Source organism: Pholcus phalangioides, unplaced genomic scaffold, assembly GCF_987345545.1.
Source record: "Pholcus phalangioides strain wild (caught in Gottingen) unplaced genomic scaffold, Ppha-v1.0 ptg000039l_1, whole genome shotgun sequence".
Classification (NCBI taxonomy): Eukaryota; Metazoa; Arthropoda; class Arachnida; order Araneae; family Pholcidae; genus Pholcus; species Pholcus phalangioides.
Window position 1 is genome coordinate 21,246,713 of NW_028301625.1, and position 12,864 is coordinate 21,259,576.

The following is a 12,864-nucleotide window of genomic DNA, read 5'->3' on the forward strand; positions in this document are numbered from 1 at the left end:
TTTTTCATGTTTTTTTATTGTGGCATGGTGTGTTTTATAAAGCGAATATCTCTCTTATTTATTGAAATAGGACTTAGTGTCCTATACCTGTGTGTTGTGTAATGAAAGTGCAGCAAATTGATAGCATTATTCAAATATCGGAAAAAAATTTACATTCTTTCTCTTTACCTTCTGCATATAGATTTAAAGAGAGACTTTTTCAAGTACCTCTGTATAATTCAATAATTTATGTTTGACTTATTTTTAAGTAATTGTGCAGTTTAAAAAAACATGTTTTTAATTATAATATGGTATAAAACAAATAAATTCAGTAAATTTTTTTAAATGTTTTGATATTTTTGGAGATATTGTAAATTATGTACTTTAAGTTACCTTATTTTCAGTAATGGCACCAGAAATTGTACAGTGAAAACTACTGTGTATATATTTAAATATCTTTGATACTTACTGTTGATACGACAGTTGTCTGTGCAATGAACTTGACCCGTGCCAATATCAGTCACAAATCTTGATAATCCTTCTGAAGGTTTTGGAATTGACAGCAAAACATTTCAACATATACTGGGTGCATAGCTAACAGCATATATAATAAATGGGTAATACACGTTTTACCAGACTTTTCTCTATTTTTTTAAAATTCAAATATCTCTGCGAATATTGCACTTAGAAATGTGGAATTTTTTGTTGGTCTTGTGAGAGCTAGGGCAACATCTTTTTAGTTGGGTTTTTGAGCACAAGGTATCAGTATAAAAAGTAATTTTTTTTAATTTTAATAACTGTGCAACCCCATGCAATATGAAGGACTTGTTTGAGGTCTTTCAGGGGTTATTTAGATACTTTTTCCATTTGGAAGTTTCGCTAAGATCAATGGTTTGCCTGTAATTTGTGGTGCATGCTGTTAACTATGCACCCTGTATATAAGTATCATTCCATAACACATAAAAAAATGTGTGTGCAAGCAAAGCACCATGACCAGATCATATCTATCCCAGGGTCCTCAGGGAATGTGCTAATGAATTGTTGGGACCAGTCGCACAGATTTACAGGAGTAGTGCTGCTGTGGGTACCGTCCCAAGAGATTGGAAGCTTGCTAATTTTGTTCCGATAGTTAAAAAGGGTAGTAGAGAGGCTGTGTCCAATTATCGTCCAGTGAGTTTGACGAGCTCCCTCTCGAAAATTTTGGAAATTATCAAAAGGCAATTGAAGTGGATGGATGAAAATAATGTATTGTCGGATAATCAGCATAGGTTCAGGAAGGGGAAGTCATGTGTAACTAACCTCCTTTGCTTCTATGATCACGTGACTAAGGATTTGGGTAAGGGCAAAAATGTTGATATTGTTTACCTTGATTTCCAGAAGCCATTCGATCGGGTTCAACATGGTAAACTCTTGAGGCGTTTTTACATGAGATTGGGGGCAACTTGCTGATTTAGATAGAATCGTGGTAAGAGGTAGGTCACAACGAGTTAATGTGTGTAGTCTGGAATCAAAGCGATAGGGAGTTGCTCCAGACCCACTTGAACAGGATTGGAACATGGGTGAATGAATGGAGCATGAAGTTTAGCGTTAACAAGTGCATAGTCATTCATTTTGGCTTGAACAACCTGCATTTCTCTTACGAATTGAATGGTGTCACTATCCCAGATCCAACTAGAGTGACCGATTCAGGAATTCTCTCTCATTGACGAGCGGCACAGGTTTTCTGAACATTGTTCAGTGGTGGTTAAAAAAGCAAATGGAATGCTTGGTTTTATTTCCAAAAAGGTATCTTCACGTTCTCCTAAAGTCCTTCTTCCACTTTTCCGAGGCTAAGGACCGAATTCTTTTCTAGGAGCATCGCTTAAGTTACATTTGTTATTTGTTCTATCATTACTTTTGTTAGTTTTTAAATGTTATTTGAAATGATTTAAAAGGGCTCATGTAGAAACTAACTTGCATGCAGTGGGAGAATATTTGTGTGTAGCTGGCCAAGATTAAAAACGTGCACAGGTATTTTGAATTTACTTACAACAAAAAAAATTATTTTGAAAAAAAATTATCTGATTGAAAATCACAATCTATCTAAAAATAAAATTCATGCTATATTTTCTAACTGGATTTAAATCTCGGCAAGAAACCATAGCCCCAAATATGATCAAAAGGAGAACTATTTATGAAAAGATCACAGAATCCTGCAATTTGACGTATATATAGTTTAATACAATGGTTTTCAAATCAGATGAAAATTTGTCATCAGGCTGATAAAAATTCAGTTATCGTGTATTCGAGTCAAATAGAGGCGGATTTGAAGGTGGGCACACCGAGCATGCCCTTGGCCCCTATTTTACACTTTGTTCCTAATTTAAGGGGCCTAATATTTTTTTTATGCCAGGGCCATCAACTGACCTTTATCTGCTTCTGGCCGTAACTTAATTTAGAGCAGTGGTTCTCAACCAGTAAGAGTAGACTCGCCACGCTTCCCAGTCGAGCCATAGGTGGAGATAGACTTGAAAGTCTTAGGGGGTGCAGCACGATGATGTATGTCAATTCATATATTGATATATAATATATATACATCGGTAGGCTCCACCATTGATGCTGGGGGGAAGGGTGGAATGCCCCCAACATATAATAATTAAAATAATTTATTTAGTTTAGTAATTTAAATACTTTATTGAATTTAATAATTTAAATTCTTTATTCAATTTAAACTAATATTGTTAAAAATTTTATTTTATAGTTTTTAATTATCGATCGTATTAAATTTCTTAAAATTTCTATATATATAATAAATATTCTAACAATAACCCAGCAAAAGTCATCTCAAAGTATGTTGAATCAAATGGAGGTAATAATCAAGAATGATTCTAAAAGAAACACTTATGCTAAATTAGAAATTCGCAACAGAAAAACACTGCTGCTAAATATGAAAAGGGTAAATTTTGGTAAAAGAAGCAAGATCAAACGTTTAAAAAGTGCTTTAAACTGAAGAGAACAAAAGCACAACTTAGACATGCATCAGCGGTAAAAACAAGAAAAATGATTACTTTTCTAATGAGCTTTTCAAGTCTCTCCTCTGACCATTTTTTTTTTCAAATTAGGGATTACTATATCTCCAAACTTAATCTAAAAACACTCACTTTCTTATAACTATTTTTGAAATCTGAAATGCCATATGTTAGCATTTATGCTTACATTAGTTGATTATTATAGAGAATATAAAAATATAAATAGGCCTGTCAAGAAGTCTCATAAAAATTTCTAGAAAGTTTTATCTATTTTGTGCCTTGGGGGCGCACCCTTCTTCTGAGCTGAGAAGATAACACGTTTTTTGGAGTAAAAAGTAATACTGTGTATGCTATATACCGCATATATGTATGTAAAAACCGTGCATTTTATTTACTGCCAAGATTTTAAAGTGCTACAAAAATCAAATTTTCATTCCCTCCCTGCAGTCGTGCACTTTTTTGTCTGTGAATGAAAGGCTTCAGCGATTTATAACAATCTTCACAAAAAATTTTCTTGCCCAAAATTGATAGTCATAAAGTGTTAAGCTGTTCTTAATTTTGTGGTCAAAATTAGGCATTTGTGTACAAAATTAGGCATTTGTGTAGTGAAGCATTTCACTCATTCTCTTTAAAGTCCAACCAAAATGAAGTATTTTTAGAATTTTTAATTTTTAAATTAAGAATTTTTTCAATTTTGTCACTCCAGCATTATTTAAGTTGCGTGTACAGGGTGTTCTGTTAATGGACCGACAAACTCAGAGGGTTGTTAGTAGACATCAAAAGGAACAAAAATTCCAATGGGACATGCTGTCACAAACCACGTTGAGAGAGTGAAATACGTGAAAAACACATGCAGGTTTCGACGTCACGCTGGAATGACAAAAAGCACAATAATAACTTTCAAAAAGATTTGTTTGATGAATTGTTGCAAGAGTTGTTGGAAGTGGACGCCATTGCACAGTCTACAACAACATAAAAACGATTCCTGGATGCACTCAAAGATACCAGGTATGCTTTTGTTGTCTGCCGTAGTGACGGCAATCTGTGCTATGAGATCCTCTGGTGTGTCCACAGGCATCACATAAATGAGTGATTTTAGGTGACCCCATAGGAACCCATGAACGCATTCAACGATCAACTGACATCCACCTTTCATCTTCTTTGGACTTGGATCCTGCATGAATTTTTCGGGATTTTCACCCTCTCAATGTGGTTTGTGACACCATGTTCCATTGCAATTTTTGTTCCTCTTGGTGTCTACTAACAACCCTCTGAGTTTGTCGGCCCATTAACAGAACACCCTGTATGTAGCTCCTTCCACTTGCAGTTTGAGTTCAAAAAGACTTTTCTATGTATATTTGTATATGGGTTCGGTCAATAAAAAAAATAATGGGATTGTTGTCCAGAGAAGATGAAAGGTCGATGTCAGTTGATCATTGAATGCGTTCGTGGGTTCCTATGGGGTCACCTTAAATCACTCATTTATGTGATGCCTGTGGACACACCAGATGATCTCATAGCGCAGATTGTCGTCACTACGGCAGACAACAAAAGCATACCTGGTATCTTCGAGTGCATCCAGGAATCATTTTTATGTCGCTGTAGACTGTGCAATGGTGTCCACTTCCCACAACTCTTGTAACAATTCATCAAACAAATCTTTTTGTAGTTATTATTGGACTTTTGGTCATTCCAGCGTGACGTCGAAACCTGTATGTGTTTTTCATGTATTTCACTTTCTCAATGTGGTTTGTGACACCATGTTCTTCTTGGTGTCTACTAACAACCCTCTGAGTTTGCCGGTCCATTAACAGAACACCCTGTATGTAGCTCCTTCCTCTGTTCAATAAAGAAAAGTAATGGGATTGTTGTCCTACATGCAGCTCTTATGAAAATATTCTTGATGTTCAACAAGAGATGGCTAATATGCATTTAATGTATCTGTTTTGCTGATATTATCAATCTTCGTTACTTTTTGAGTGCTTAACTTTGCTTGATAAAATCAAGGTATTTCTACCACTTTGTGTTGAACATACACAAAGTGGTAGAAATAAGGTGGTTTTGCAGTGACAGTCTTGATTGAAGCACTTTCAATCATGAAATATCTTTTGCCGATTAGAATCTTTTAATGAACTGTTCAAACATAACGTCATTGTTGAATGTACACCCAATTTGGGATACAGAATTGCAGATGATCAAACAGTGAATATAAGAATTATTTTCTGCTCTTGCTGCTTTTAATTGTGCTGTAATGACTCAGAGTTTAAAAAAAACACATCTGTCTGAACATATCATATATACCTAGGTATGTAAATAAAATTTGTTTTTGGTAAAAAAAATTAGAGTGTATTTTGTATACTATCATTCATATATAGCATAACATGAATGAAAAATCCACTAGAATGTGGATGGGACAAATTCTCTCATCAAACTTAATTACTTCATTATTTTTTTTCTTTGAATGTGAAAAATTGTTCCTGTTTTGAAATTTTTCCTGCTTGAATTGATTTTAAGATGGGTTGTAGAAAGCAACATGTGGGGGAAAGGCATTGCAACTGTTACTTATAAATGATGTAATGTAATTACTCTCTCACACATAGTTGTTGATAAATTTAATAAGTTATTCAAAACTTTTCTGGTTAGCAGAATCGGTTTGAGTATGATTTAATTATTTCACACTATTATGTCAAAAAAAGCAATGTGAAAGAGTTTCATTGAAATGCAAAGTTTAGTAAAAACTAAATTCAATATCAATTCATTCAATTCGGTGATAATAAAAATTCATTGTCCATTTGGTCTCTTTCTAAAAATATTTTGGTAACATTTTTTAAACATTTTGGTCACTAGTTTTGAGACCATGATCCGTACTGACCCCTGCTGATGGGGAAATTCTTACAAAACTTTTCCCATTTCATTTCTATGTGTATTGTTTTGGGACCAGAAGGACGGGGTTTTTTAATCCCAAACCAAGTTGCTAGAATCTTGAGATTCAGTTGGCTTGCTTGAACTTTTGCCTTTGCCCTCAAGTAATCTGACCACCAAGCAAACTTTTCAGTTGATGAAAATATTTCTTTCTGCACTCATCATTACTTGCCAGCATGCAAAAGTGAATGATATTATAATGCTGTAAATATTTTATATTCATGCCTTAAAGAGTTAAGGCATGAGTTTCATTTTAAGCCACTGCAATTTCCAGTGCACGAATGGCTTAATCAAATTTGTTTTTTTTATTTTTTTTATTATAGCCAAATGATCTTTGATCAAAATACAAAACCTTTGTGTTTAAAATATAAAAGGAACTTACTCTTTCTCTCTCTCTCTTTTTTAATCTGAATTTTTAGCAACTCGTTTGCGAACATGAGATTCGCAATATCCATTGTGCATGTCAAGATGCTGAAGATCTTCGTCATTTTGCTTATATTACCAAAGACCATCAGACACATAATCATTATTGCCATGTTTTTTCATCTGGCAGTGTGGTAGGTTTTATCATTCCTTTGCTTTTGCTATACAGTAAAACTTCAGATTATCAGTAACTCTAGTTACAAGTGTTTTGCAAGATGAGCAGAAATTTCTAACAATTTTTTTTTCCCCATGGAGCCTATTCATAGTACAAACCCATAAAAGACTGCCTTACACCTTGTTGTGTGTTAATGCAAGTAAGGATTCTAAAGTAAAGATTTTTTGCATTCTAAAAATACTCTAGCCTTCAAAATAAAATAAGTAAAAAATGCAATAATATTTACAATAAACTACTTACACTTTGAAAAGAATTGCAAGTGGTATGAGTGAAACTGCTTTGGGATGAATATTTGAGTTTCCATTATTTCTTATGGGGAAGTTTGCTTCGATATTCATGTTTTGGATTACGAGCATGTTAGCAGAACAGATTATGCTCGCAGACCAAAGTTCCACTGTATTTAGTTTAGCACCATCTAGTGAATACCAGTTTTTTTTTGTTGTTAAATTAAACAATGGTCAGGAAGGTCTTGGATCACTTGTACAATTGATTTCAGACATTATTTCTTAGTGAAGGATCAGTGAATCAATCAATTAGTTGAGGAGAGGTTCAAGTTTTTTGTATCATAAACGTCATCCCCTTATTTTATGTCTTTTCCAATATTAATTTCAGAAAGTTGGGGTGAAGATTTAAAGTATAAATTTCCATTTTCTGTCATATTTTTTTCCTTAGGATTTAGCATCTGAAATCATCCTGACTTTAGGGCAAGCATTTGAAGTTGCTTACCAAATTGCTGTGCAAGAAAAATGTGAAAAATCAAATCAGATTTGGGAATCTCAGTACCAGGCACGAGAAAATGTTGAATACTGTAAATCTAGCAAAAATTTGCCATGTTCATGACATATCCAGAGAAAGTGATACATCATGTTACTTTCTGGTTTTTTTTTTTTAAGTCACATAATGAAAGGAATGCAAAACTGTTGAATTAAGTACTAGTTTTTAACCATAACATTAAAGTGGTAGTGTTTTTCTGTTGTAATTAGTAAATTGTGGAGTTATTCAGACATTCCTACTAAAGGGATGTTCAGAGCATTTTGTGTATATTTCTGCATGTTACTTGGTCACCAGAGCAATGGAAAACATTTTTTTCTATCGTTATTTTAAGATTTTTATCAAACTGACAAGCAATGATATTTAATGAATAATATATGTCAAAATCAAAGAACTTTTTCGAAGTTTATAAATTTTTGTAATAAATTTAGAGTATTCATCAATCGTTTGTTTTTGATGTGCAGAGAAACTATTGGTGAAAGGAATGGAAGAAAAGTCGTTCAGCATCAGCTATAAGCTGCAGGTCTTTGTTGAATCTGCCTTCACATGCATGAAAAAACCAAAATACAATAAAAATGATCAAATTGAACACACGACTCATATTTTTCCATTATTTATCAGAATCAGATGCTTTTAAATTGAAAATACCAATTATATATTTACATTCCATTATATAATTATTTAAATGATGTAGTTCTTAGAGTAAATGCTGTGGTTAGAAAAATATATATCTATGAACTTGACACAAATGTCACACCGACATATTTGCCATACTTCCCATGTTATAAATTAGAGTACTAAACAGTGTGTTCGCTCTTATTATTGTCCAACAACCAATTCTTAAACTATCTAAGTCTAAGAGATGACTTACTATTCCTGAAAAAAAAAAAAAGGTTTCAAACACTACACATCACCTTAGAAGTTGTTTAAACTTTTCAGTACTTTGAAGTACCACCAACTTTTTAACCCTGTATCATCCTTTACATGCCTTGTTGGGTGTTGGTATTTTGTAATATAAAGGCTGTATAACTACTTTGATTGCCAGATGATAGTACAAGCGTGGGACTATTTGTTTTTTTTAAATATGTTAATAAAATTCAGATGTAAAGGTGTTTAATGCATTCCATTTTTGTGTAATGCAATAAAACACTGATTTTACAAATGTGTAAAACAAATTATGGCTTTCTTTGTGGTAAAATAAATATTCATTATTATGTGTTATTCAACATATTTGAATTAGTATTTTTTTTTTTATTGTATAGTGTTGACACAAACTTTTAATTAGCAGGTTAATTAAATGTGTGATAATTCTAATTAAATATGTGGAAGAAAAAAGTTATTTTTGTTTTTAGGCCTTAATTAGAACTAAAACGACCTACCAAAAAATTTATTTTCATGATAAATATTTAATTTTTTCATAATGTGGTACTCAAAGGGTTAAGTAAAAAAATTATGTTTTTAAAGTTAGTTATGAAATAAAAATCTGTATATGGTTTCTGGATCTTTCAAGTTATTTCTAGCAAAAAAAAAATCTTCATGCAGAACAAATATTTAAAAAATGTGTATATACAAGAGTGATTTAAAAATAATCAGGTTTTAAAAAAATATAACTTGAAACACATAAATTGTACTGTTTAATAGTAAACCGTATGAAGAAGCAACAGTTAAATTTTTATTCCCATGCATTCAATATTTCAAAATGTTTTTCTTTGGAATATGCAGCATCTTCATCACCTGTTTCAGTGCAATGAGTGTACCGAAGAAAATATGGAGCACAGCAGGGCTTTTGAAATATATTACTTTGAAACCGGATAATTATTTTTGAATTACCTTCTATATATTTTACGACAAAAACTGACAGCCGTAAGGCAGACATTGAGAAATAAATTATTCAGTTCATGAAATTCATTCATATATGCTGGAATGTTTTGAAATGCTGCAGCAAGTCTGCAAAAGTGGAATAATTACTTCCTTTTATCCTACACTGGTGAATCACCAAAGAATTTTAAAAAAATTTGTTAATTTGGATGATTGTTGAAAAAAAAATTATTCACAACCTAACTTCTCAATTGCCAATGAAATTAGGCAGTTAAAGAATTCTTCAGTGTATCATATGATTTACCATGATATGGTTTTTCCATTTTCTTTTTACAGTGATCTCACACTCATATATTATCTCGCTTATATGTTTCTCTCAGTTATAAGATGGTTTTCTGCACCCCCAGTCAAAAGATATAACATAATAATGTTATTCACTTATACTCCTCTCTCACTTGTCTTTTTTCCTTGTTCCTTTGCACCAATGCATAAGTTAGAGATCACTGTATATCTGCATGTTTTTAAATTTGTAATTGAGCAAAAAAAAATACCTGTACCAAATAAACCATCTACTCATTAGAAACACTTGTAATGGGTCCACCATTTGCATTACAAGTGTACATTTGCCTAAAATTTGGTTCAAGTCTTTTTTAGCTATCAGCCTCTCTCAACAGACCTTTTTTTTTATCCCAATTGCCTTTTTACACCAGCCTAAAAAATCATATTTCTACTTTATGTTATGAGTAATATTATTATGTTACTGCAGTATGCGTGTACAATAGTTCATATAGTATGCAAGTCCCTGTTGACTCTGTGAATTAAGTTGTGCTATAATTTTTTTAATGTCTATAAAATATTTTTTCTCTTGAATTGTTCAGGACTTTTTTTGTGATTATCATATTTTTCATGGTTAAATTTATTCTTAGTACACTGTTTCATATCATGGTTGTGTTTCATGCTTCTATTGCTGTTTTATAAATTTTGTAAATGTGAAATTTTTATCATCAATTTAATTTTTGTCCATTGCTCTGCTTTTTTGTGAAATGTCAATTTTGTAAAATTTGTTTTTATGCTATTAAATATGTATATACAGATTTTATAAATGTGATTATGGTGGGTACCAGTGGTCCCCCCCACCCGTAAGTTTTATGTGGAATTTGTACTGAGTTCTTTGTAAATTTTTGTTGCTACAGTATTAAGTATTATCCTGCTCATTATTGTTATTGAAGTCTTTTATGTTGTCTGTGATAATGAATATGAGTCACAGGATATGTGTAATTTTCATATTGCTTCTTTAAGACGATTAATGTAACTAAAATACAAAACCAGCTCTAAATGGCATTATATGCAGTCTCATATCTGTATGGTGGAGGTAAAGGGCACCATATCACAAAAAGGAAATTTTGCAGGAGTTTGAAGATTTATTTAGTATGTATTTCTATGGAGCTCACTCGTTTTATAAAGTAGTTCTCAGTTATTTATTGAAATAGGACTCTGTGTTCTATACCTATGTGAAGTGTAATGAAAGTACTGCAAGTTGTTAGCATTATCCTAACATTGACGAAAATGGACCTAGTGCTCTTTACTTCGAACATACAAATAGATATATGAAATGATTTTTTTTCTATAAGTATTTATTTCATTGTTGACCATGAAGATATAAATGTGGGTGTCACTATATGGGACTTATTATTGTGTGCCTTTGGCATTGTCTTTCATACCTTAGTTGAAAATGTAATGCAGCTCTCAATAAATGATTTTTACCTAATTATTTCTTCAAAAAATGCTAGTTGCTTTCATTTTTTTTTTATTTTCTAAAATTTCATAGTTTTATTAGCATAAATTTTTTTTCAAATTTTATATGATACAAAAATTTCTTCAGAGATTGTTTTGGTAATGTATGACAAATATCACTAAAAACATATTTTTTGTATAAGAGAAATTTTAAGAGATCCGAGTTGACTCACAGATACATAGGGTGTACAATATATAGATTTAAAAATACTATTAAACAAATGTAATGGAAAAAAAATTGTTTTTTAATTTCATTGTGAATAAATACTGCTGCATTATATATGAACTTGATGGTGAGCTACTTTATCATGTGCAATCATTTGGTAAAGTTCGTTTCCAAAGAATGCTTTCTCCTTATTGAGTATTCAATTGCTACTGCATTTGAAATGAGCAGGGGTGTGTATATTATATATATGAAACTTTAAGTTATTTATTGTAAAATATATATTTTTTTTTACTATTAAATCCGTTTCCAGCTTGTAGTGCCTTAAATGTTAGAAAAAATTATATTGACCAAGAAAAAAATCTAGGTATTAATTTGCATTAAAAGATTCCTAAAAGATAAATTGCAGGATTACTTTGAAATGAAACTATTGAGGGGGAAAATATTATGCCTTATCTTCTTTTGTATAAGGTTAGTTGTTTAAAGGCGCGTGTACATTAGCACACTGATCTTGTAGCATACGACCCCCTGTAGTGGTTCTAATATACTCGTAGGTTCATAAATTTCCTTTTTGTTGTTGGAAAAACCAATTCCGGGTGATTCCAGTTAAAACAGCTCAATCGTTTACAAACACCATACAAATTACTGAACAACCAATTGTGAATGCTTTCATTGCATGATCCGTGTGCTAATGTATACGTGCCTTTATACATACAAATTTCACTTTTTTTTTCATTATTAAATATTGGTGCTCTGAGTAACGTTAAGATATTTGGTAAACCAGTGATAAGAGTCAAGCTCTCCCCCTTCCCCCCCCCCCCATGTGATAAACCGATTTTCACTCAAATGGCATGATATATTTGGAAGACAGTTCTGCTGCAGATTTCTATTGTGGTCAAGAGAATTTCCCTTTTTAAAATGCATAAATTTTCCGATATGCTTCAAACTTGCAGCTTAACAGTATGTGTACTTGAATGTTTTTTTTACTCGAAAGACTCAATGCAGAGGTCTTCAAATGTTTTTTCCTCATACACAAAGAAGTTTTGTTATTGCCACATGAAATTAAGATTCACTGGAAAAATGAAACCCTCTGCAATGTGTTTCATTAGCAATGATTATAATCCACTTGTTCCATAACTTGTGATAAAGTTTTTATTTACTCAGGATAAAATCTTCATACACAGCAGCATTTCTGTTTTATTAAAGTTAATATGTGAAATCAGTCACAGTAGTTACATTTTTTAATACTCTTAAAAATATTTTTATGTATTTGTTTTTTGGCACGATTTTTTCAACTTGATTTGAGTTACACAAAATTTGTATTCTGCTCTGAATTGTTTTTCCATTTTTTGATTGCTTGTATTTTCCATAAATTCTTATGAAATATCTGATATGCTTTTCAAAATGTCATTTTTTTTAAAATTAAAGTTAACAAAACATACCCTGCTAATTTTCAAGTCTGCATAAATGTAAAAGTTGTAGAATCTTAAACAGATTATTGAAAATCATGTAGGTCTGTCAACTTTTTTATTGCAGACACACTCATGAAAGTATACAAACAGAAAACATAAGACAAATACTCACTCAAAGAAACATAGATAATACAAATTGAGCTCACACATACAAAAACAGTATCTATGTGACTCCAAGGGACTTTTGTCCTTCCAGGAAGCCTACAAGTGCAGTGCCGTCTTAATGCATGGGCTCACCCGAACACAGCTCAGGGCTTCGAAAAAAAGGAGCCTCACAAAAATAATATCTGGTTGAAATTTATGAGAATTTGCCAAACAGGGCCTTAGAAAAATCACTTT

At 32.0% G+C, this 12,864-nt stretch overlaps 1 protein-coding gene across 2 annotated transcripts in view; it reads left to right on the top strand.

The window, feature by feature from the left end:
- Positions 1 to 8,799, top strand: part of LOC149065682 (ankyrin repeat and sterile alpha motif domain-containing protein 1B-like) — a 66,013-nt gene extending 57,214 nt beyond the window's left edge. Inside the window, exons 19-20 of one of the 2 annotated variants that reach the window (XM_089253927.1) lie at positions 6,329 to 6,466; positions 7,180 to 8,799. In XM_089253927.1, the coding sequence (XP_089110053.1) occupies positions 6,329 to 6,466; positions 7,180 to 7,347 (306 nt within the window). In that variant the 3' untranslated portion in view covers positions 7,348 to 8,799. The remainder of the gene's footprint in view (positions 1 to 6,328; positions 6,467 to 7,179) is intronic. The other variant, XM_089253928.1, reaches the window with a different exon arrangement.
- The last annotated feature ends 4,065 nt before the right edge of the window (positions 8,800 to 12,864 follow it).